This window comes from Suncus etruscus, chromosome 18 (genome assembly GCF_024139225.1).
Source record: "Suncus etruscus isolate mSunEtr1 chromosome 18, mSunEtr1.pri.cur, whole genome shotgun sequence".
NCBI lineage: Eukaryota > Metazoa > Chordata > Mammalia > Eulipotyphla > Soricidae > Suncus > Suncus etruscus.
The window spans coordinates 7,572,286-7,597,025 of record NC_064865.1 but is presented as its reverse complement, the minus strand read 5'-3'; the positions used below and the strand labels follow the sequence as shown (position 1 = coordinate 7,597,025).

The 24,740-nt window shown below is 41.0% G+C and overlaps 1 protein-coding gene across 1 annotated transcript in view; it reads left to right on the top strand.

Annotated features, from left to right (window-relative positions):
* PRKN (parkin RBR E3 ubiquitin protein ligase) overlaps positions 1 to 24,740 on the top strand; it is a 1,108,857-nt gene that overhangs the window by 201,104 nt on the left and 883,013 nt on the right. The window contains exon 2 of the mRNA XM_049765509.1: positions 6,842 to 7,005. Within this exon, the coding sequence (XP_049621466.1) occupies positions 6,842 to 7,005 (164 nt within the window). The remainder of the gene's footprint in view (positions 1 to 6,841; positions 7,006 to 24,740) is intronic.

Below are 24,740 nucleotides of genomic sequence, written 5' to 3'. Positions count from 1 at the left end.
CTACTGGACCAGGTGAATCCCTTCAGTGTAAGTTCAGTGCTGGCCATGCATTGTGGGCTCCAATACTGTCCCTGTCCAGCAGTGGCAAGTGACAGCAGGACCAACTAATAGTGCTCAGAGGTTGTAGTGGCCTTTGTGTGCAGCAACTCTCTAGGGCTGTACCTGGGTAGGCTCAGGGAGTCAAATCATGCTGAAGATTGAACTGGAGTCCTTGTTCATCCAAGCATTACCCCTGATTCCCAAGGTATTACCCGGGCCCTTATTGTTCATTTTAAAAGCAGAACTTAGTAAATGCTTTCCCAATTGCGTTTCACAGCTCTAGTAAAGATTGGCTGGGATTATGTCTTTAAAAGCACTTTGAAAAATGGAAAAAAAAACCTTATCTAAACCCAAGATAGCATTATCAGTATCCCAAAGTCACTTTAGATCAATTAGAGTGTACTTTATAAAGCGCCGTGAAATGGCACTCTATCTGGAAAATATTTCTTATTAAAAGAAAGGAGAAGGTATCTATTTCAGTTCCCCATAAATGTTAAAATTATGCAATTGACATAATAACTACAATTTTCAATCATATATTCAGCCTTAGGTAAGAGATAATAGCGTTTAAAGTTCACGGTGAGCTAGGCAATTTTCTAAATATTTTTCATGAATTCATTTAATTTTTATAACAACCTTGTGAAGTTGGTACTATACTGATCTCCTGTTTGTGGAGAATGAACTGAGGGACAGACACTGTGACATGGCAATACAGTTAGTAAAGGACAGAGTGAGGGTTCAAACCCACAAGAGTCTTTGGTCATAGACACAATAGCCTACATTCTGATACACATTCGGATGAATTTCCCCTGATTTTCATTCCAGCTCTCATAGTAATTTCTTCTAAATAATTTAAACAAGAAAGCAGAGAAGTCAAAGGTAAAAAGAATTGTGTGTGAGGATATAGGGAAAAGTAAGAGATTACTAAATTTCACAAATGAATCAAGTTTTGGCTATATTTAGACATATGATTTTGGTTCAGTTTTTTTCTACTTCCCCTGTTTCTCATTATTTTTATATTGGGACATGCATAATGTTAAGAACTTTATTGTAGTATATATTTGTTTTTAACTCAAAATTTTGTTTATTTTGGCATTTACTATCATAACTAATGCATATTCTAAGATATTCACAAACATTGGTCATTATTTGTTCATTCCAATTATTTCAGTGGAACTTTTTTTCTTTATTTTCATTCCCAAATTCTTTATATTGTAATTTTCATAGCGTTGCTTAATTTCAAATGAAACTTTAAATTCGTTGCCTTGAACTTGGAATTTCAAGCTCAGCTTTCAAAAGAGAAGTCAGTCCTTTTTGTGGTTTATGCAATGTGAGTTTATTTTACAATGTCAGAGTTACCAGAAGGCTGAAATTCCAAGAGCAGGATTGGTTAAAGTCTGGGAAGGCTTGACTTTGATTGGGTGCTTTCTTACTATATTCTCTCTATTCTTCTATATTCTCTCAGGTCACAGAGAGATAGAGACAGAGAGACAGTCGGAGACAGTTCTCTGGTGTCTTGTTAGAGCATCATTTCCATCATCAGGCAGCACCTTCTGGATTCTCTCATTCCTCTTTCTTCCCAAGCTTTCATCTAAAAGACCCATCTCTAACCACCTCCCACCCTCTCATAGTGATACAGTTTAAAAATATATAGTAATAGCAATAACTGCGTGGCTCCTTGTAGGAACCCAATAAAGGCTGAAATGTACATTCAATTATATGTAATGTTCAGCTGTGTTTTGAAAAGTTCAGTCTAATTCTATAGCCCTGTTTTTTACTGCTGTTCTTTGGGTAGTGAAGAGATTAATTTGAACTAGATTAACTTAAAAATAAATTAGGTTTTAAAGCAATGGCCTCACTTGACTTTATTTTGGAAAATAAATTGTGAGAGTAAAATCTTTTCTGTTTAGCTTGTAGAGACAGAACAAGGGTGAAGGCATTTGCTTTGCGTACAACTAACCTAGTTCCTGTCCCCAACACCACAAATCCTTCCTCAATTACTGCCAGGACTAGCCCCCATCACTTCATATATAGTTCTCAAACAAACAACCAAACCTTCATATTCCCTGCCTAAAAGAGATAGAAATTTAGAATCTCATCCTCATACTGAACTGAATAGTTGTTGTCATGGTGCAACTTCTGAACATTTTGCTCCAGAAATATCATATCCATTACATAAATGAGCACCATTCTGAAAGGTGAATTGTAAAGGGGGCAAGGAGGAGGCAAATATGGCCCAAATTACCCATGAAAAAACCTTAAATTGCACCTGAATTATGATGCATGAAGGTTGGAGAACACACAGATAAAAAAAAGTGTCTTATTAGATCCTTAGGGTGTCTTAAAATCCAGTACTGTAAGAGATCCCATGGATAATACTGAGAAAATAATCCTGATGGTTAAAGGGTGAAAGCTAGAGCAATAGTGCCAAATACCATGAGAAAATAGTGTTAGAAGAGTGAGCACCTGTTGACTTTCAAATGGTCCCATGTGAGTGAAATAGAAAGCCATCATTAATAGTAAAGTAGCCATAGTGTTTCAGCAAAATTAGTCTCTGAGAGTCAGTTCACAAAATATAGCAAAAAACTAGATAATTGTACCAAAGCACTATGCACCTTTCTTTGCCTATAAATAATATTTACCTTAAGTTCTATTATACTCTTTCAGTGGAAATATCTAAAGCCAATAGAAGAGACTCCATACCCTAAGACCACTGTCTCAAGTATTGGGCACTTGTAGGTTGTTCTATGATTGACATACTTAAGCTCACTTCCATACCTGGAAACTGGGCCCAGTATCCAGATGTCCAGGCTCTAATGGGTAAAGAACTATCTTTGTGATAAGGAAGATGAGGTGGTGCTGACAAATGGGGTACTCCCAAAGTATGGGCTGAAGAATGAGTCAGCCCCCATGATGGTCTTTTATGCAAGAAGTCTTGGATAGTTGTTTTCAGAGTAGGAGCAAAGCATGATCATTAATGAGTGGTAGGAAACTACTATAGTTAAAGCTTAAGAATCTGGGACCAGAGAGATAGTGCAGCAGTAGGTTGTTTGCCTTGCATGTGGTTGCCACAGGAGGGACCTCAGTTCAATCCCTGGCATCCTGTATGGTTCCCCAAGCCAAGAGTGATTTTTCAGCGCATAGCCAGGAGTAACCCCTGTGCATCACCTGGTGTGTCCCTCCAAAAAACAAAAAACAAACAAACAAAAAAAAACCCTCAAGTATCTGTACCTTGGTTAGACAAGAAAAATGGAATAGCTTGGAAACCATGGAAGTGTACTGTTTCCTCTAGGTGATTTTCTGTCCCTGGGAACTCTTGTACTCTGGTCAGAGATGATATAAAAAGTGAGTGAAGATGCATCTCATTATGCTTTTACGCTTGTGATGCCTTTTGTTGGCTATTGATGATTGACATAATCAGTGACATTTAATGATAAGATGTTTGTTTCTGGTACAGTCATAGCCATCACTGAAATATGCATTCCCAGACTTGTTATTTATAACTGTAGGTCAGAGAGTGCACAGGAGGTGAAGTCTTGACCTCATTTCTCTCTTCCTGGAAACTTTCTACCCAATATGAAGAAGAGTAGAAAAGGTGACTCTGACTTTGGAGTTAGCCTTTTCCCTTTGGACTCAGCTGTGCTGTAAGTCCAGAGGCTGCTTTAATGAACCAGATCTCTCTTGCATGGGATTGAAAGCTCAACTTGCCATATATTGATGGGTTCGGTCTCTTCCCTGTGGTTCCTACTGCATCCAGCCCTTACTCAGTGTTTTCTCACAGGTACTTGAGGTTGCCTGCATCCCTGTGTAGCAGCTGAGGACTTTAAGAGTGAGAATATCCAAGAGCTTGTTATGAATTGTAGGATTTGGCCAATAACACAAGGAGAGTCCCCCTTTCCTTCCAGAGAAGTCTAAAGGGTGTGGAGGTACAGTGTAGATACTTCCCTCTCCTCCTCATTTGTTTTGGGGACTGGGGTTGGACTGCCACTGAAGGGACATGCCCTGTTGTTTGGTGATGTTTCTGCACCCTCCTGCCCCAGCACTTCTGTTTGCCTCTTGAGCAGGTCACTCTCCACTTTGTTTGGCCTCATCTTTGCAAATATTTGAGTTAGGCAAACATCTGCTCCTTGTGTGTATTTGGACAATATTTCCACTCTAAGTTCAAACTTCATCTGTTGCCTGCTCACTTTGGTGGTATTCATGTGATTTATCTAAATCAAACCAAATTTTGAAAACTCATCTTTCTATTCATTAGGGGAAAGGAGACTTAGATACGAATGATTTCTGTAAAGGTGCCAGGTTATATGGTATATGTTTGCCAAATGTTTTTTGCCTTCCTTGGAGTGTCCTCGTCATTCTTGTTCTTTAGTGGTATCTCTGTGATTTAAACCCCTGGAGGAAAGAACAAATGTAAGTTTTCTCAGAATTTTTATCCTTCAGTTCGAAAGTTTGTGTGTAATTCCCAGCTTTCCATACTTGCATCCCTGACCTCCTATGGCGTTAGACTTTTAAAACAATCTATACCCAAATAGTAACTAATAGTAAAATAAAATTTTATAAATCCATTCAGGACAGAGTCAATCCTTGGGAATACAGATGTCCCCACAGAGCCTGTCAGGTATCAGGGGTTATCTGAATGATATATATATAAGGCCCTTTTATGTTGTTATTTGCCCTTTTTTTCCTCACAAGAAAAAGGCATATGGATGTTATAAGAATGTTTTGGTGATCTGTCATCATAGGAATGGAAGTTAGATTTGGAAATAGATTGAACTGCATTTTATTTGATTCCATCATAAATTAGGGAATGTTCATGGTAGAGTAATTGCAATTCTGTACGCCTTTGTTTGCCCTGTCTTTGAAATTAAATGAATACCATGCACCTTACCAGGTAAGCAGGGGGCTTAGAAACAACCTATGCCAGGCACAACTTTTGCCGTGTCATAAGTGCTTGGTTATGATTGATTTTGGATCTTCATTTTGCAGTTAATATTGGGTAACACACTACATCACAACACAACTGAGAACTGAGAACCAGTTAGTAGTAATTTACAGGATATGCATAAAAGCAGATGAGCTATAGGGTGCCTGGCTTTGTGAATGGACTTGTCTCTTTTTTAATATTTTGTTTTATATTTTGATTATAATATGTTTGTTTTCAGGTAAGTGACAACAAAATTATTTAAAAATAAATAAAAATGAAAAAGAGTACAGCAACAAGAAAATTTGTGAAAATGATTGTGTCTTGCAATGAGGTCATTAAGTCATGATCAGAAAGTTTAGTAAGCTGTGTTGCCGGTTGATCATTCTGTTACTTCTTTTATTTCTGAACATTGGGTGGCTTCAGATACACATTAGTGTCTAAATTGGTGTGCTCCAATGTGAGAATAACAGTATTAAAAATTTAGAGAATTCCAAGAATTTCAGTAATTCCAAGCACTATTACTGATACTGTGGCTTTTGTAGAGTGTGGTTTTGGCTGCCAAGACTTCTGGAAGCACAAGAAGATAGGGTGAGGAGGGGAAGGAAGACAACTCACTCCAAAACAAGTCCTGATAATATCAGCCTCAATTCTGGCATACCTGTAGTTTTGGTTAGATTGGTTTCTCTACAGAGAGCTATAGAGGATGATGAGTGGGGCCATTGGCAAAGCCACAATTGTGGGTTATAGATACAATAGGCATGGCTTTGGCAGGGTGGGCATTTGGCCTACCTATATTCCTATAATTAGACCAGAATCTTTATAAAAGAAAAAAGGTAAAGTATAGGGCCACACAGATAGAGCCAGTGTTCATGTATTTGCCTTGCACAGGCCAGTCTTCAGCATCATATACAGGTTCCCCAAGTACCTCCAGAATTTATCCCTCAACACAGAGCCAGAAATGAGCCCTGAACACTGCCATAATCCCCTGTCACACTAAAGAAAGTGAAATTTGCCCCAGATATCTAATACAGGAACAGGAATTGTTGGCAGCTGTATTGATTGTCATGAGCAGGAGAGACACTGCTTGATGCTTCGTCTGTTTGGGAGATGGGACCTTCTGGGGAGAGACTACAGTGTCTAGAGGAACTGAATAAAGGTCTCTGGGGAGGAGGGCTGTGGAGGGACTCTGGGAGGGAGCATATGGGCCAAAGAAAAGCCAGCAGTATAGCTTAGGCCATGGTAAGTGATCTAGGACCTTGCTAATAGCAGATCATGTGACCCTTGGATGCTTGGCTGAGGTCTACACTGACAGGAATACTGACCTGCATTATGAGAGAGGATGTGCAGGTGCCATTGGGGGGAATGTTGCCAGCAGGTAAAAAGGAAGAAATGGCGGGGAGGCCATAATGCAAACATCCAAGCAGTGACAGTGCTGTGGGGAGTGTGGCCACTGGTTATTTCTCATTTGGAGTTGCAGGGAGGGGAATGCTGGTCTCCAACCAGCCACCATGTCTCTGGTCTCCCAAGTGTTTGTGGTGCCCAGCAGTTCCAGGAGTGCATACTCTTAGCCCCCCAGCACCTCTCTGTCCCCTAATGCAGTGCAAGTCTTTCAGTGGCACACTCATAAGCGCTTATCTGGGGGGGGGCTGTGTGTGCATATGCGTGTATGTATGTGCGCACGTGTGCGTGTGCTGCCCCCAAAGCCCCTCTCTGCACTCCCAAACCCATTCTTCCCCAGGAGCAGGCACTGTGATCTGCAGTTGACCATCTCTCTTGCAGGGAACCCCGTCATTGGGTTGTGCTTCTCAGGGAAGAGGACAGGCACAGGGCCCTCAGTGATGCTCACTTGTCTCCTCGTCTCCCCCCTTTCTCCACCAGTGTTCGTCAGGTTCAACTCCAGCCACGGCTTCCCCATGGAGGTCAGCGCCGACACCAGCATCTTCCAGCTCAAGGAGGCGGTTGCTAAGCGACAAGGGGTTCCAGCTGACCAGTTGCGGGTGATCTTCGCGGGGAAGGAGCTGAAGAATGACTTGACAGTGCAGGTGAGGTACCCCGGGGGTGGGATTGGCGGGTGGGTAGGAGGAAGTCCTCAGATGCAGCCAGCCCTGTGCCAGCGCGGCCCATCGACGTTGGTGCCTGAGAATAACTAGTGCCTGGGGAGGCCTTGAACTTTACTGCTCCATTAATCCTGACCTCTTTAATGATGCACTAAAGCACACAGGAGGGCTTGGCAGAACAGTGAGAGACGGACAGAAATGGACAAGTGATGCTCCGTGCATGAGCATTTACTGCCCCTGGCAGCTCCAAAGCTACTTGTCTGTTCAGCATTCTACTTCCTCTGTTCGAATGGTGATGATGGAGGAGTCAGGAAACTCCCAGGCCAGTGCTTAGTGGCCCAGCTCATTGGTGCCCATGGGGATCTCTGACCTATGTGTCACCCCTGCAGCTTGCTGGCTTTGTACTCCTCTGTGTTTTTTTTGTTTGCTTATTTGTTTTGTTTTTTTGTTTTGAGAGAGAGGCATGCAGGGCCTGACACTGTGTTTCAATCCCCGGTATGAGGTGTTTCCCATCACTGCCATGCACATTTGAAACTGCTAACCAGGAAAAAAAATTTTGACCCAGCAAATTCAAACTTCGTTTGCATTTAATCTTTCCAAGCATCAGTTCTGCTGCCTGGAACAGGCAACTGGGCCTTTAGGAGGTGTACGGGTGCCCTGATGCTCATGAGCTACACAGAACACTCAGTACCAGGAAAACTATGTCCACAGTTATGCCTCTGGGCCAAGAATGTGTTGGGGAGAAGCGAGGGGAGAGTTGGTTGGGGAAACTTTGAGCTAGAACTGTGTTGCATGGAGGAAGCCAGCAAACAGAAGTCCCTGTGACAGAAAGTTTCTCTGTGGGGCAGCATCTAGGAGGCTGATTCTGGCTGCTTCTGTGCTCACTTGCCTACACAGGTAACCTTGTTCTCTCCCGGACACATCAGTCTATTTACCTTTCACGGTGCTTGGCATCAGCTGCTGTGCTGGAGGACAAAATGTCCCTCTTGGCATTGGCCTTCTCAATGCTGCTCTCTGCCCTGAAAATGCTTGTAAAGGGAGCAATTAGAAAGAACGGCTCCCAAAATGCAGAACTTCCTGCTTCATCTCCCTCCCCACACCCATTGCTCTAAAAGCCTGGGAGCCGCAACCTCAGATCTGTATGACAGTGTCCAAAAGTGACCATGTGGAGGTCAAGCCAGCATCAGAGTCCACCTCACTCCATCGCAGGTTAAGAACAAAGGTTGAGATATGTGCATGGCTGTGGCCATGGAAGCTGAAAAATCAGCACATGCCTGTCATGTGTAGTGCAGACTCCTGGTCATTTTCTGGTCCACCCTAGCAAGGTTCCTGCCCAAACAAACGCTCAGTTGCAGTCTCCACTGTCTAAATTTAGTTAGACTCGTTTCACTCAGGGGTCTGGCCTGCCTTTGGGGACAGTTATTAGGGACTGGGGCGTGAATTTTTCTAATCCTGTTCATAATGTTGGGACACTCTGGGCAGTTTGATGTCTTGTATGAGCTCACTCAGGTCCTGGAATGTCACTACACCATAGAGTGATGCTTGTCTGGCCTCCTGCACCCTGGGCTTGTGGGGACCGTCATCCTCTGCCTGGTCAGTCCTTCCTCCATCAGGTGTACTCAGTCAAAAATCTGGTTGTGTGGCATCATTGGTTCCCCTGTTTCCAGAGTCTTCATGTATAGATCTGGGGCAGATCCAATGCACGGTTAGCAGATGGACTGAGCTTGTGAATAGTTGGCATTGAATGTGTGTTGAGACGTATCTTGAGTGCATTCCATGGTCATCTTTACAGCCTCTCTCTGTACCAGCTTGCTCAACAGTGAAACGGTAATGATAGTAACATTGGTACCTGTCTAATACTATAATGATCTTGCTATTAGTGCCTGTTATGTCTGAATTGATCTCAGGATCTTTTAAGAGAACAAGGGCATCTAGAAACATTATGTATACATGCTTATATCCATCATTACTTGTTATGTCCTAGTTAGTTGGGAGTCTGGGAGATACTGAGAAATAAAACAAGCCTTCCTTTCCCTTGGGAATTCTATGGTATATTCTGTGCAAACCTGCAACAAATCAAAGCATTAAGTTAATACAAATGGGATGTGTATTTTACTGGGGCAAATATATATTTACATATATTAGTATGCGTGTCTGTGTGATATTCATACATTTCAAGAAACACGAGGATTCTTGAAGAGGGTTATAAATAATTTTGAGTCTTACCTAGGCAGGTTTTACTAACCTCTAAAATTTATTTGTAATTTTTTTAACTACGCTACCATGATTTATTAAGTTATTTGTAGTTAGAATATTACTTTATTCTTACATAGTAAATAGTTCTTTTTTTTTTTTTTGGGTCACACCTGGCAGTGCTCAGGGTTACTCCTGGCTCCATGCTCAGAAATTGCTCCTGGCAAGCACGGGGGACCATATGGGACGCTGGGATTTGAACTGATGACCTCCTGCATGAAAGGCAAACGCCTTACCTCCATGCTATCTCTCCAGCCCCATTACATAGTAAATAGTTCTTAAATAGTACAATTTTTTTGTAGTTAGAATAGTACAGGTTTTAGAATAGTTCAACTTGAATGGGACAATCTTAAAATGACTTTAGGTTCCTATGAATAAATACAGCAAAAAAAAGTAAAACCTTAGCACTTTCATGCTCAGCAGAGATTCATCAGGGTGTTATTGCTTCTAAAAGATATTTTCCTAAAACAAATGTCTACCATCACCCATAGTTGTCATAACAAATTGGGAAGAGTTACACAATTTTCTGACTTTATAAACAATGCATCTCTATATGTTTTTATTATTTTCCTTATACCTACAAGATGCAATATAAAATATTAATCTTTGGCAGATTGCTCACATGGGTTGATCTTTTCCTTTACAAAGAGTCCTTGTCAGCTCTCACAACAGAGTGTTCAGGGAATTCCACAGGGAGGTCACCTTTCTCTGCTTTCCAGGTTTAGCATCTCTGCATGCCAGAAATCCCACTGTGCACAGTTAGTTCATCTCCGCATAATTTAAAATTCATTATCCAAAAAGATGCATGGAAAATAAGATTCTGAGAGAGTTGATTGCTTGCATCCAAGCAAGTAAGAGTGGCAATCAGACTCATTGCTGAAATGTTAGTTACTTGAGGATTTACAGTAGAATTCGCTGTATTTACCTGGCCTGTATTAATTTTAATAGCATGAGTATTAGTGGAGGCTTATTAAGTAGATTAAAAGTCAGACCAATGAGACATGATTATAAGGAATCAATGATTATGGGGAAGGGCGATCATGGAAAAGTCCCAGGCGACACAGTCAGCACGTCCAGTTTTGTCTGACAGAAGGCAAGCCACCTGCCTTCTAGAAAGGTTCTAGAAAGATCTAGAAAGATCTTATTCCTGCTGCCTCCTCTCTGCCAGGTTGGGAAATGGCTAATAAGACCACAGTCATATGAGGCAAAAGCAGTAGCACAGCACGTAGGTCAATTGCCTTGTACAAGGTAGTGTAGGTTTGATACCGGATTCTATACCAGGCACCACATAGAACCCTCTGAGCCCACCTGGAGTGATCCCTCAGTAGAGAGCCAGGAGTCAATCCTGAGCACCTTGATGTATGTATGTCTCCTAAATAAACAGACCACAAAACAAAAGGCCACATCTCTTGTACAAAAAATGGTCTTAATTTAAAAAACCTACCAGAGGTGTCAGTGAGATAGTACAATGGGAAGGGCATTTGACTTGAATGCTGCAGATTTGGTTTAATCTCTGGTACCACAGAGGGCCCCTCAAACCCTTCTAGGAGTGATCCCTGAGCAAAGAGCAAGAGATGAATCCTGAGTGTCACTGGGTATGGCCCAACAAAAAACTAGCAACAAGCAAAAAAACCCCAAAATCTCACTTGATAAGACTGGTAAAAACAGGTGTTTGTTTGTTTGTTTTGTTTTGTTTTGGGTCCCACCCATCTGTGCTCAGGGGTTACTCCTGGCTCTATGCTCAGAAGTTGTTCCTGGCAGGCTCAGGGGATCATATGGAATGCCAGGATTCGAACCACCGACCTTCTGCATGCAAGGCAAAAATGCTTTACCTCCATGCTATCTCTCTGGCCCCGTAAAAATAGGTTTTAATAGTTATAATCATTATAATTTAAAAAATGTAAAAGGCTCACTTCTTGGCATTGCTCTAAGTTTTCAGGGTGCTTCTGAGAAGCACTGGGCATATAACATTTTATTAATATTTATACATTGATAACTATACAAAATCATATGTCTAAGTTATTTTTCATATATATGAATACATTGTCTTTTGCTATCAGCTAGAGTTTTAGAGTCAAAGGAATGAAAGCAAAGTAGAACTGTGAATATCCAAAAGAACTGATTGGGTTCACCCCAGATTCAGCTAGGAGAAGATAGAGGGGCAGATTGTCTCTGTCACTTCTGGGAAAATGGAGTGGACAAATTGTTCCCTACTCATCATTTCCTGGAAGGTGGAGTGGACAAACTGTATCCTGCCCATCATTTCCAGGAAGATGGAATAGACCAACTGTCCCCTGCTTGTCACTTCCTGGAAGGTAGAGTGTGAGACTGCCCCTTGTTTGTCTTGCTGGAGATACTGGACATTGCTGTTTGTTACACATAGAGAGACATGAACATGTGATGAGTTGAGTGCAGCCCAGCAGTGGATTCCAGGACCCAGAGAACAGAAATTCCTTTGAGGCATTTCTTTCTCCTGACCAGTTTTCAGATTCAGCTGATCAGACTAATGACCTGGAAATGGGGACATGTGATTGGACATTGACTGAGTAATAACCCAGAGCAGGGGGACTCCCAGCTGCAGTCCAGGCACTGGCTAGCCATTGACACTCAGCCTGCTAAAGAGACGATGGTCCCATTTACCCCACTTCCAGTGACAGAGATTCTTGGCATCCTTCCAGCTAGACTGGGATGGCTGTCCCTGTCACCTGCTGGGTCTTGTCAGAGCCAGTGAGCCAGGAGCTGTCCTCCACCTGCCATGCCTTAGACAATACCAATTCTACCTCACCCACTCCAGCAGGGTAGGCAGGGAAGATCCTGAGGAAGAGGCAGAGCCAAACTCACACTTGGCACGTAGGCAGATGCCCAGTATGAAGCCTGGGGCTTGTCTACCTGCCACAGCTGCCTGTCATGTGAAGGGTGCCCCTGAGAACATGATTTCACTGCTTTAGGAGGAGGCGTCCCTTTCTGCTGGACCAGCCTCAGAAAAAGCAAATGCCACAGGTATAAATGCCAGCAGAATCTCACAGCTTAATAAAATCAAAATGCCCATGTTGTAAAGGAATGCCACCAAGAGTCAGGAAGATCTCAACAGCCCACCATGAGAGAAAAAAAACCAAAAAGTTATAAGAGGCTGCAATTGAGATAACAGGAACATTAGAATTTTAGGAAGTTAGATCTAATGCACGTGACAAATAGCTGCGGAAAAATGTTTTTTTCACATAAGATAGAACAAATATGTTTAAAATGAATTTTAAAGGTCTGGAAGGAAAAATTGAAGATGCAGGGAGTAATTGAGTGGAAATTATGGAACTGAAAAAGACAATAAGAAAGAAAAGGCTCATCAGACAGGCCAACAGAAAAATGAGGAACAGAGGGAAAAATTGAGAGAAGGAGGAATGAAAATAAGTCTTCAAACTTGCATCAGTAGTTTGGACCAATGAATAAAAAGGGTGGGAACTAAAAATGTGTAAACAAATAATGGATCAAGCCTTCTCAGTTTGGTAATAGCTCAAAACTGAGAAAAGCAAAATAGGACCAAGCCAAAGAAATGCATGTACCAGAAGTGAACTTATAAAAAGACCAGTGGCAAATGCAGGCAAAGAATCAATGGAAAAAAATGCATCTCTTGGTATGGAAACAGTGAGAATACTGGTGGATTTCTCATTCAAATCTGAGAAGGCTTCAAGGAAGTGGAAACACTTGTTTTCTAAATGTTGAATGTAAAGAATCATAGACCCACAAACGCACACCCCAGGAATGAAGGAGAAACCCGTGTGTTTTGTTTTGTTGTTGATTTTAGGTCACATCCAGCAGCACTCAGGCTACTCCTGGCTCTGCGCTCAGAAATAACTCCTGGCAGGCTTGGGAGACCACATGGGATTCCAGAGATTGAACTTGGGTCAGCTTGTGCAAGGAAAATGCTCTATTGCTGTGCTATCACACCTTAATTGAGGGTTACTTTGGTGGGGGAAGGTGGGGTCACACCCGACGACACTCACGAGTTATTTCTGGCTCTGTGCTCTGAAGTTACTCCTGTCAGGCTTGGGGGACCATATGGGATGCTGGGGATCGAACCCAGGTTGGCTGCTTCAAGGCAAATGCTCTACCTGCTGTGCAATTACTCCCTCCCCCATCCATATATTTTATTGCAATGAAGCAAAACTTTGAAGTTTGCTACCAGTAAGAAAGCGCAGTTAAAAATGAGATGAGGCCATTCTTTCTTGCTTTCAATTGATTCATTTGTTTGGGAGTTACATCCAGTCTTAGTGTTTATATTGACTTCATTGCTCCTGGTTCATTCTATGGTGCTGGAGATTTGCATTTGGGATCAGCAGAATGCAAGGCAAGCACTTCTCCTCCTGTGCTTCTTTGTCTTTTTTTATTCTCTCTCTCTCTTTTTCTCTCTTTCTTCTGGCCCCCAGATCAGGAGATTCTTAGTAAGAAGGAATAAAAGGAGGAGCTTCAGGGCATCAGGAAGAAAGATCACAGTAAGCAAAGATATGCCTAAATATACAGAGACTCTAAACAATTGCTAGATTGTTTTAGCAAACATTTTTAAAAGTGTATGGTATATTCTGTTTGTAGAGGAAATACTGACATAAACTATGCACAGGGTGAGAAAGGAACATAAGGCAAAAACTATTTCTGGATGTCAGTTCAACCTAGAAAATGCAGCTTTGGTAGAGGGTGACAAGTTATAGATGTATGAAAAAGCCAAATGCTGGGGAAGACGTGGAAAAGTTGGGATATTTATCTCTGCATAAGTGAGAGCTTATAGTATTGCAGTTTCTTCAAAAGAGAGCATGCCCTGCACACAGGCCAATCACTACACACTGACTGTGTATCCTGGAAAGAGGAACAATTATGGTCCCCACAAAAACCATTCATGCATGTCTGGAGATTTTTTTCATTGGAACCTCAGCCTGGAAACAGCCCTAATGATTCTCATTAGGTAGATGATTACGTGAATCGAGGCACACTTTTCCATAGAAAACTATTTCAGAGAACCACAGGAACAAATTTCATCATGACACACAACTCAGTCTCTCAGATCTCAAGAATTATACTAGTAAAAGGAAAAATGGAGGGGCCAGGAAGATAGTAGAGTGTTTAGCAAGCTTACCTGGCATGTTATGGACCCTGGTTCTGGCTCCACATCTGCCTACAGTTGGGCTGAAGTGAGAATCAATCAGATAGCCCAGAGCTCTATCAGGCTGCTGGGAGAAGACTCAACTGCCCCTCACTGCAAGCAAAGCTCTGACTTAAAATCTTCACAGTAAGGGACACAGGCAGAGGCATAAGCATGGTGCTTCCTGCACCCAGGTTCCCCCTGTGAGATGTGGGGCCTTTGTGGGGAAGACTCAGGACTGGATTTCACTGAAGCTGAGGGTGCATAGTGAGAGAGAATCCTAGTTCATGTAGCAAGCAAAAAGCAAGGAGTGTCTGGAGAGATATAGTACAGTGGGTAATGCATTTACCTTGCACTCTGCTGCCCTGCGTTCAATCCCTAGCATCCCATAGGTTCCCCTGCACCCTGGCATGGTAAATCCTGAATGCATAATAAGCATTCTCAGCATGCCTGGTGTTTCCTACCCACCCCCATCCCTGAAAAGGGCAGGAGTGGGGAAGCTAATCCTGAAATGTAATTTACTGAACAACCGGATTATAGAAATTGAGAAGGGATGGTTGGAGTCTTCGTTTAAGGAAAAGCCAGAAGCCTTAAATAGGGAAATGTGTGTCAGTAAGAGTGTATCAGCCGTGATCTGTGTGTGTCTTGAGCACGACCATATGTATTCACGACCATATGAATAATCATGGTGCTAATTGTGAAATCATCTAAGAGTTTTGCACACCTTACCTTGTAGAGAAATGGAAATATTTCCTGGATCATCTTAGTTTGTTCAATTGCATGCAAATCTGTATCTCAAGATAAATTTAATTTTAAGAGAGAAAGAAAAACCAGAGCAGTTCACCTTCTTTCACAGAGAAATAGACGCTTCCTTCTTCCTATAGCAAATAAGTTTGTTATTTGCACCTGGCTTAAGGAATAATATTTATTGATGAATAATTTTTTTCAAGATTATACATGGGAAAACAATGGATTCTTAGGTACATATGAAGGTAGATCTACAGTAAAAGTGTAGGGTGAGTAAAGTTCTAGAACTGTTATGCATGTTGAACACTTGAATATGATTATTAGTACTTATCGGTCTAAATGGACATGATCATTATGGATAGTTGAGTCACTGTCAAATGGTTCTTGGTCAAATGAAGGATAAACAGTTCTTGAAATTCTTGTGCTCCAGCTATACCTATTTTACAGATGGACTTGAGAATCCCTATTCATTAAGGAATTAAATCATTGCCTCATAACAATTGCCATGGCTGCATTGGTTGGAGAAAATGGGCGCTTGAAAAAAATGCTTACTCTTTTTGATAAGTCCAAGAGGACCCTACACCACAGCCCATAGTGCTCAGGGACTCAATTCCTTTTTTTTAATTAAATAATTTCTTTATTTAAACACTGTGATTACAAACTAATAATAGTTGTGTTTCAGTCATAACAAGAACACCCCCTTTACCCCTGCAACCTTCCCATCACCAATGCCCCCATCTCTTCCCTCTCCTACCCACTCCCTCCCACCTGCATTCAAGACAGGTCCTTTACATCCCACACTCACTCACTGACTTTGTTATGATAGTTTTCAGTGTAGTTATTTCTCTAACTGCACTCACCACTCTTTATGGTGAGCTTCATATCTTGAGCTGGTCCTTCTGGCCCTCAACTCAGAATTATTTCAATGAGGGACTCAAATTTCTTTCTTTCTATTTTTTTTGTTTGTTTTTCGGGCCACACCCATTTGATGTTCAGGGGTTACTCCTGGCTAAGCGCTCAGAAATTGCCTCTGGCTTGGGGGGACCATATAGGACACTGGGGGATTGAACCGCGGTTCTTCCTTGGCTAGCGCTTACAAGGCAGACACCTTACCTCTAGCGCCACCTCGCCGGCCCCGGGACTCAATTTCTTGACTGTGATCAGGAGTGACCCCTTATGGCACTAGGATCACAAGTGGTGTCAGGGATATGAACCAGGGAGCACTTCCTTTTGTTGATACTGTAATATCTTGATGTAATAGAAGGCATTTAGATAGGATGTTTTACCTATGAACTAAATTTACTTAAAATTATTTTACTTTCTCTTGAGTAATGACACAAAGAGGCTAGATTAAATGTGGAGCACAGAGTACATTTCCACCATGAGTGTTATTGGTTTGCATAGAAAAGAAGAGTCCTGCAAATAACAGTATGAATAGCATTATGTTTTATTGAAAGTTCCTTTTTTTCTCTGATTAAGAAACACAAAGCAAACCAGGTCACTTGCTATTGTATTCCAAGAACAGGCACACAATGCACTTGTGTGTGAGAGTTGAGTTGTATAAATGAGACCCTTCATCGCTCTAGGTACAATGCAGGCATTTTCTCCAAAGTGTTGACTTATTAATAGAACTTATTGCTGGCCTCATTCAATTAGTTCAAAGAAGACACTCTCTTTTGCTCCTCCCAAAGAAGTGGCGCATTATCTTACTAGCTGGTTAGCACGACTAAATGTGGGCCAAGTGTCAGAGTGGAGAATTCAAGAATGGTGTCTCTCCAGAGCAAGTACTCATTTTAGGAAGGCGCTTATTGAGTTGATCTGTGTTGGGATGTTTATCAGTGTCAGTCAGGAAGCATCTCTAAATTACTTGCCTTTTTTACATAATTCAAAACCCTACCAAATGGTAATTTTTCCCCATTGGAAGGAAATCTTGGCATTTGTGTATCCCTGTGGACTTAAGAGATATCTTTAAGTTTTGCCATGGATAAATGCAATCTTGAAGTGGGAAGACAAAGCGGCAATTCCTCAACATTGAGAGGATGAAGATGTATAGTGTGCGGATTTATTTTATAGGCTCCCATCTCAGAGACTTGTATTGTGCCCTGACTGTGCTCATATTAGAAGTCAGGCAGTGTCTGAGGAGCAAACCGATGCCCTAAATCTTAGCCCAGAATGCATTTTATTAGAGAGCATAAGACAAAAAGCCTGCTTCAGAGCAAACCTGACAAATGAAAAGGAAGAGATCACAGACTGTGAAATCTCATTACTACTCACTGTCATCCTTGGTTCAAATATTCTCTTCTGGCATCTTGGTTATTGGACTCAGAATCCAGCCTTCAGTGGACCCAAGTTTGCTCAGGATTTTCTTTAATCGTATCATATCCTTTAGAGAAGAATTTAAGACTCCTAGCATTTGTGTCTATATCATTTCTCTCCAAGTTTATAAACCCCAAAGATTATTCACCCAAATTTGTCTTTTCTTACTTCCCTCTTACCAAGAAATGGTACCAAGTCTGAGATTATTGCCAAAGCACAGTGACATGTCACATAGGAAAATCTCTTTAGTCTCCTCTATCCCCTCACTTATGGTAGAGGAATATGCCAGTGTAGATAACCCTCTACTTCTGGTACTGGCTGGCTTGTTCTCAGCTTCCGTTAATGAGTAGATTCACATGATGCTTTGATTAGTTGGCTGTCTTTTGTTTTCCTTAGAAATTGATTAATCAGGGTATAAAATTAGCTATATACAATAAAATAATTCATTTTTACTTTATGCATTTTATATAATTATGTAAATAGTTTTACTCACACTGCATACAGTGACCCAGGTTGGATCTCCAGCCCCATATATAGCCAGGGTTCAATTCTTCAGGAAGAGCCCTGAGCATCAATGAGTGTAGCCCTTGAACCAAAAGCAGTCCCAAAGACTTTATTTTATGTTTAGCTTCTGTGATACTCATTAGACAAAAGGCAGTTTAATGGGCAAAGGGATGTCTTACTTTTCTAGCCTTCTTAGTAATAGAGGCATTTTTCCTTGAACTTATTGTCTCAAAATACAATGACCATGAACTACTTAACAGCAGAAAATGAATTCAATAGACTCAATATTAGATTGTGAATGGGGCCATACTAATCTTCATCAGACACATTGAGGCAGGTGTTCTGAGTAGTATGGGTTGTTCTTGGCTCTGAGTACAGACAGAACACCTACATGAATGTTTACATGAGAGAAAAAAATATGAACTATCATATGATACTGATGTGTATCATAAGCTCATTATTTATCCAGGCAATGTCATATATTGCTTCATTGTCCATTGTTAATTACAAATTTGATTTTTGGTTTGGGGCCACACCCAGCAGTGCTTGGGGATTTTATATCTGGCTGTGTGCTCAGAAATTGCTCTTGGCAGGCTTTTGAGACCCTAAGGGATGCCAGGGATCAAACCCAGATTGATTCTGTGAGAGCAAAGCAAACACCCTCCCCTCTATGTTATCTTTCAGCCTTTCATTATTAACTTTAAAGATGATTTGTTTTCAACAGGTAACACCCAGTATCCATAGTTAATGATGGATGTGTACAGAGGATTTGATTTAAACTTTTGTGCTTTTGGGTATCCTTTCAGAGAAGCAGGTATTCATTTGTAAATTGTGGGCTTGTGGAGAAGAGACAATAAGTGTCCATAAGCAACATCCTACTGGGGCTGTGAGTCTCTGGTGGGATTTTATTTGCCCCCTTCAGCTTCCTCTTCTGAACTCAGCTCTGGTCAGTTTTCCTGAAGAGGTATCTGTCATTCCTATGTGCTTTAATCTGTAAATTAAATTACAGTTTTGGGAATGAATAGAACATTCTGACCTAAGAGGGAGAAGTAAGGACTGCGAGAAGCCACTGGTGCTTACGACTGTGAGTCTGTCACATCCTTTATTTCTAATATGTGGGCTTTCAACGGCTGAGAGCAGCTTTGCCCAGGATATTTTCTGCTCATTTTTATGTCCTTAAGTATTTCCCAGGGAATTGGGTCTGTGTTTTAGCATCCCGTTTATGCATAATTCAATGAGCATTGTTCTGAAAGAGAAAAAAAAAAAAACAGCGGCTTCACTATGATATGCCTCGTATTTCTTAAAATGTGGACGCTAAGAAATTCAGAAGATGCAAGGAAGCTTTGGAAGCATTTTCAGTTTACCTGTTGTGCTCTGTCATTGTTCCCCTTTGGAGTAGTGTTGAGATGCCCCTTGCTTCAAAATCCTACATGAGAGAGTCCAGGAGGGAAGGTGGTAGTGGTGGCCAAGACGTATTTGAACCTGGGCACCATATATGGTCCCCTGAACACCACCAGGGGTTGCCCCTGAGCACAGAAATGGGAATAGCCCTTGAGTCCTGCTAGGTGTGTCCCTTCCCCACAAAATAATATCCTGAATGTCTACTATCTTTTTATCTTATTATAGGGATTTTGGGTAAAGCTACCTTACTCATACCTAAGTTCAGGAATGTCAGGCAATGTCAGGTAAATGATTTTGTTGGATTTTATTTTATTTTTGGATTTTGGGTCACACAATGCACTCAGGAGTTACTCCTGGCTCTAGACTCAGAAATCACTCCTGGCAGGCTCAGGGGACCATATGGGATGCCAGGATTCGAACCACCATCCTTCTGCCTGTAAGGCAAATGCCCTACCTCCATACTATCTCTCAGGCCCCTTAGTTGGATTTTTAGAGTCAGACTTTATAGGATGCTCAGTTATATAAATTCTTGCTGGATAGATAGTACCATGGGTAGAGAGTTTTCCTGACATGTAGCTGACCTGGATTTGATCCCTGGCATCCCAGATGGTCTCTGAATATTACCAAGAATAGTGCCTGAGTATTCAACTGGGAGTAACCCTGGAACACCAAAAGAAGTGGCCCATAAAGAACAACAACAACAAAAATTAAGAAAAAAAATAAAGACAGTCTCACAAATAAATAAAATTTTCCAGAGTCATTAGGTAAATTTAATTAATTATTCTCCAAAGGAAAAGTCCAATCCTTTTATTTTATTTCTGTTATATCATTGAGTCATACTGAAATTTGTTCTGTTAAAACAAATCCAAAAGGAGCTCAAAAAATCAACAAGACATACATACAGAAATAACATAAATGCTTCATGTCTAATTTAAATCCTCAGGCTAATATCATCTGGGCATGGTTTTTCAAATTTGTGATGATTCCTTTTATTTAAGTCCCATGGTAAATTGTTACCTAGAACATTATATGTCTTGTTCTAATAGAGAGTTTACCTTTTTTCTTTTATGTGCTGAATAAATTGGAGACACCTATTTGGGAAGCAATTTTATGAGTACTTACTGTTTAAAATCTGTTTAATGAGGGCACACAATAATCTGAGATTGCTCCTTAGAGTTTGAGAGTCACTAAATGGAAAATAGAGAAGAGGAAGGGAGGCATTGTGAAGAGAAGGCACTTCATATGGCATCCTTAAATGATTCATTTTTTGCTTTTGTAATTTGTAAGCAAAATGAAAATACCATATTTCCATAATCTGTCATTCTGTAGTCTGTTTAGAGCTAGTGGCCTGGTTTATTCTTTACAGATTAAATTAGCTTTGTGTGTGTGTTTGTATTTGCTTTTAGCTTTAAAGGGAAAGGTTAGTTTCTTGTTTCAATAGTCAGATATTGCATGCCATATAAAACTCTATGTCTATCCTTTAGATTTAGCTCTAGTCCATTATTTAAAAATACATAAAATCATGGCAAGTAACTAATCCTTCTGCTGATAATAAACTATTTTCAAAATAATGTATGACTTTCCTGTAAGAGAAGATATTATCTATTGGAAGAATCAGTTATGCAAGTGGAGGATTTTTCCCATGATCATTTGCTGTGGCTTGGAAACTACACTATTGAGTCTGGGGAGATTGCTCAGGGTTCAGAGCACATAGGTCTCTCATCGGATACTGGAACTTCATGTCTTTGCACATTGCTGGGATGTTCTGGTGCTCTGAAGCACAGGGAGTAAGCAGTTCTGCATTCTTGGGCTTAGCATTGCCCAGTCCAGTTAGCTGAGTCTCTTCAGGAGTAACTTCTGGGACCTCTATGCACCACCTGGAAACTTCCCTTCAACTTTTCATTGGGGCTGGAGTGGTGGCACAAGCCATAAAGCATCTGCCTTGCTCGCACTAACTTAGGACAGACTGCAGTTTGTTCCCTGGCGTTCCATATGGTCCCCCAAGCCAGGATCGATTTCTGAGTGCATAGCTAGGAGTAACCCCTGAGCATCACTGGATGTGGCCCAAAAACAAAAGAAAAAATTTTTTTCAATGACCATTGACATCCAAACTTCCTCCCTTCTTTCCTTCCTTTTTTACTTCCTTCCTTCTTTCCTTTCTTCCTTCCTTCCTTCTTTCTTCCTTTCCTTCCTTTCTTCTTTCCTTCTTCATTCATTTCTTCCTCCTTTCTTCCTTCCTCCTTCCTGCCTTTCTTCCTTCTGTATTTCTTCCTTCCTTTCTTCTTCCTTTCTTCTACCTTCCTTCCTTTCATTCTTCCTTTTTCCTTTCTTTCATTTTTCCATCCTTCCTTTCTTTACCCTTCCTTTACTTTTCATTCCTTTTCTTTCTTTCTTTCTTTCTTTCTTTCTTTCTTTCTTTCTTTCTTTCTTCTTTCTTTCTTTCTTTCTTTCTTTCTTCCTTTCATTCTTCTTTCTTTCTTTCTTTCTTTCTTTCTTTCTTTCTTTCTTTCTTTCTTTCTTTCTTTCTTTCTTCTTTGATCTTTCTTTCTTTCTTTCCTTCTTTCTTCCTTCCTTCCTTCTTCCTTCCTTCCTTCCTTCCTTCTTTCTTTCTTTCTTTCTTTCTTTCTTTCTTCTTTCTATTTTTATGTCTTTTTTCTTTTCTCTCTTTTCTTTTTTGGGCTACACTTATTTGTGCTCAGGGATTACTTCTATACTCAGACATCATTACTAGGGGTGCTCAGGGAACCATATGTAGTATCAAGGGTTGAACCAGGGTTTTCTGTATACAGGGCAAGCACCCTAATCACTGTTCTATCTCTCTGGCACTGACATCTCTGAGATTTTTAGTGAACAGAAGACAATTATCAATGTATGTTAATATACTTTAATAAAATTAGTGAATGGTTTGGGGCCACGCCCAGTGATGCTCCGGGGTTACTCCTGGCTATGCACTCAGGAATCGCTCCTGACTTGGGGAACCATTTGGGATGCTGGGGTATTGAACTGCAGTCTGTCCTAGGTCAGATGCGTGCAAGGCAAACACCCTTCTGTTGCGCCACTACTTGGGCCCCAGAGTTGATTATTTTTAAGACTTATTTTGACTAGAAAAAACTACCTACATTTTTTGTATCATGACACTGAAAAGTACAGTACATTTCTTGACAGCTTGACATTATTTGGCCCTTAACTTGATTCTTTTTCTGCCTTCAGTAGAAGAATGTTGAAGTAAACTATTTCCCTTTCAGAAGACTTAAGGCTTTTATTTGTGCATAGTATTGCTTTGTAATAGAAAATTTTGATGGCCGAGCTTTAAACATCAGGTCATTTCTTTGCAAGGACTTTTATCTGCAAGTATTATCTTTATAGATATTTATGTTAACAGGAGGAAAATAATGAATTGGAGAAAATAAACAGAAGGGACTGGTAGTGGTAGTTAGCTCTTGACACATTGCATTCTGGGTTCTCCTTCAATCTTGTCTGTGATAGCATGACCCAGAGTATCTGTTCTGCTTACAGTGCTCATTCCTCTTTCCCTCTGCTCCCTAAAAACTGCAAACACCTTCTATTCTCCCCAGAGGACACCTTGGTCCTTCAGCAGCCAGGCTAAGTGTAGCAGTTTGCTGGCAGAGTGACTGCTATCATCAGATCCAGTGAAGGTGCCTGAGGGAGTCAGAAATACACATGCCTCAGACCCACTGGTTTCTGGCATTAACCTCATCGGTCTGGGCTGGGAAGAGGTTTGCATGGTCCCATATTATGGAATTTCCCAGCATGCCTCTCTCTACTCCTTCCTTTCAGGTTTGTTCTTTCCTTTCTGACCTTAAAACAAACATGGAATCAATAAACAATTCTTGTTCACAAAGCCTTTTCTTTGTTTGATGGTCATTGATAGGCTGTCAGGTTCTTTCTCCATCTGCATTCACCTTCATATATTTTATGTACATCTTTGAACCATTTGATTTGGTATCTGTAAAGAACAGGAGAACTGAACTCTGGATATTACCTGATTTCTTACTGGATGTATTTTGTGTCTCTTGTCTTTTATGTCCCTTAACGTGGCTGGTGATTTATTATATTTTGTTTGGTTGCTTAATTTTGTTTTGTGGGCCACACCTGGCAGCACTCAGGGGTTACTCCTGGCTTGTGCCCAGGCATCACTCTTGGTAGACTCAGAGGACCATATGGGATGCCAGGGATTGAATCCAGATTAACTGTATGTAAGGCAAATGATCTACCTGCAGTGCTATCACTCCAGCTCACATTTAATTTATTTTTTAAATTAATTTTTATTTGAGTAAAGAATCATGGTTTACAAAGTTATTGATAGTTGAGTTTTAGGTATATGATATTGCACACTAAACCCATCACTACTCTCTCATCACTAGTATTTCCATACTCCATCATTCCTCTACCCCCTACCTTCCATCTTGGCAGGGACATTAAATTTAAGTGGTTGCAGCTTAAACCTCCTGTTTTCAATGTTGAGTCTGTGCTTTGGATGTATACCTATACCACTTTTCCACATCTTCAATATAATCAAAGCCCAGCCCCTTGTTTCCTCATTACTTTCCTTTCTCATCTTCTTCCTTCCTATCTTGATTTCTTTCCTCCTCTGTCCTTCTCCCCAAACTCTGGAATCAAGAGTTATCTAGGCATCCCCTTTTACTATATTACATTTCTGAATGATTTTATATAAGTGAGACCATCCTGTGCCTGTCTTTATTTTAGGAAGAACGATGTGACTCATAGAGGTACAGTATTTTCTCTTCCGATATCCATTCATTCCCTTCCTCACTTGTAAGTCCAGTAGTGAATTACAGACAGTGACAAATACAGAGTTAATGAAAATAGGCTCAGGAGTGATGCCTCTGTCTCCTATTTATCAAGTCTAGAAAAGGTTTTCTCTTCCTCATCTGGTGATGAGCTGATGAGAGAGAGAGAGAGAGAGAGAGAGAGAGAGAGACAGAGAGACAGAGAGACAGAGAGAGACAGAGAGACAGAGAGACAGAGAGAGACAGAGACAGAGACAGAGAGACAGAGAGAGACAGAGACAGAGACAGAGAGACAGAGACAGAGAGAGACAGAGACAGAGAGACAGAGAGAGACAGAGATAGAGAGAGGAGAGACAGAGAGAGATTACAATTTTAGATCTGACATGCATATATCCTCTTGTTAGTGGTTTGGTGTCACTGGGGAATGGGGGAGAGGGAAAGAAAAACATAGAGATTACTGGGAGAGATAGGGTCAGAACAACTTTATGTGGCTGTAAATTGGAAATACATTTCAAGCTGAGGTATCCAGGAGTCCGTTTGCTTCCTGGGAACAGGATTGATGCTTGTTTGGAGCCTCGTGTTTGACATTCATTGCTAAC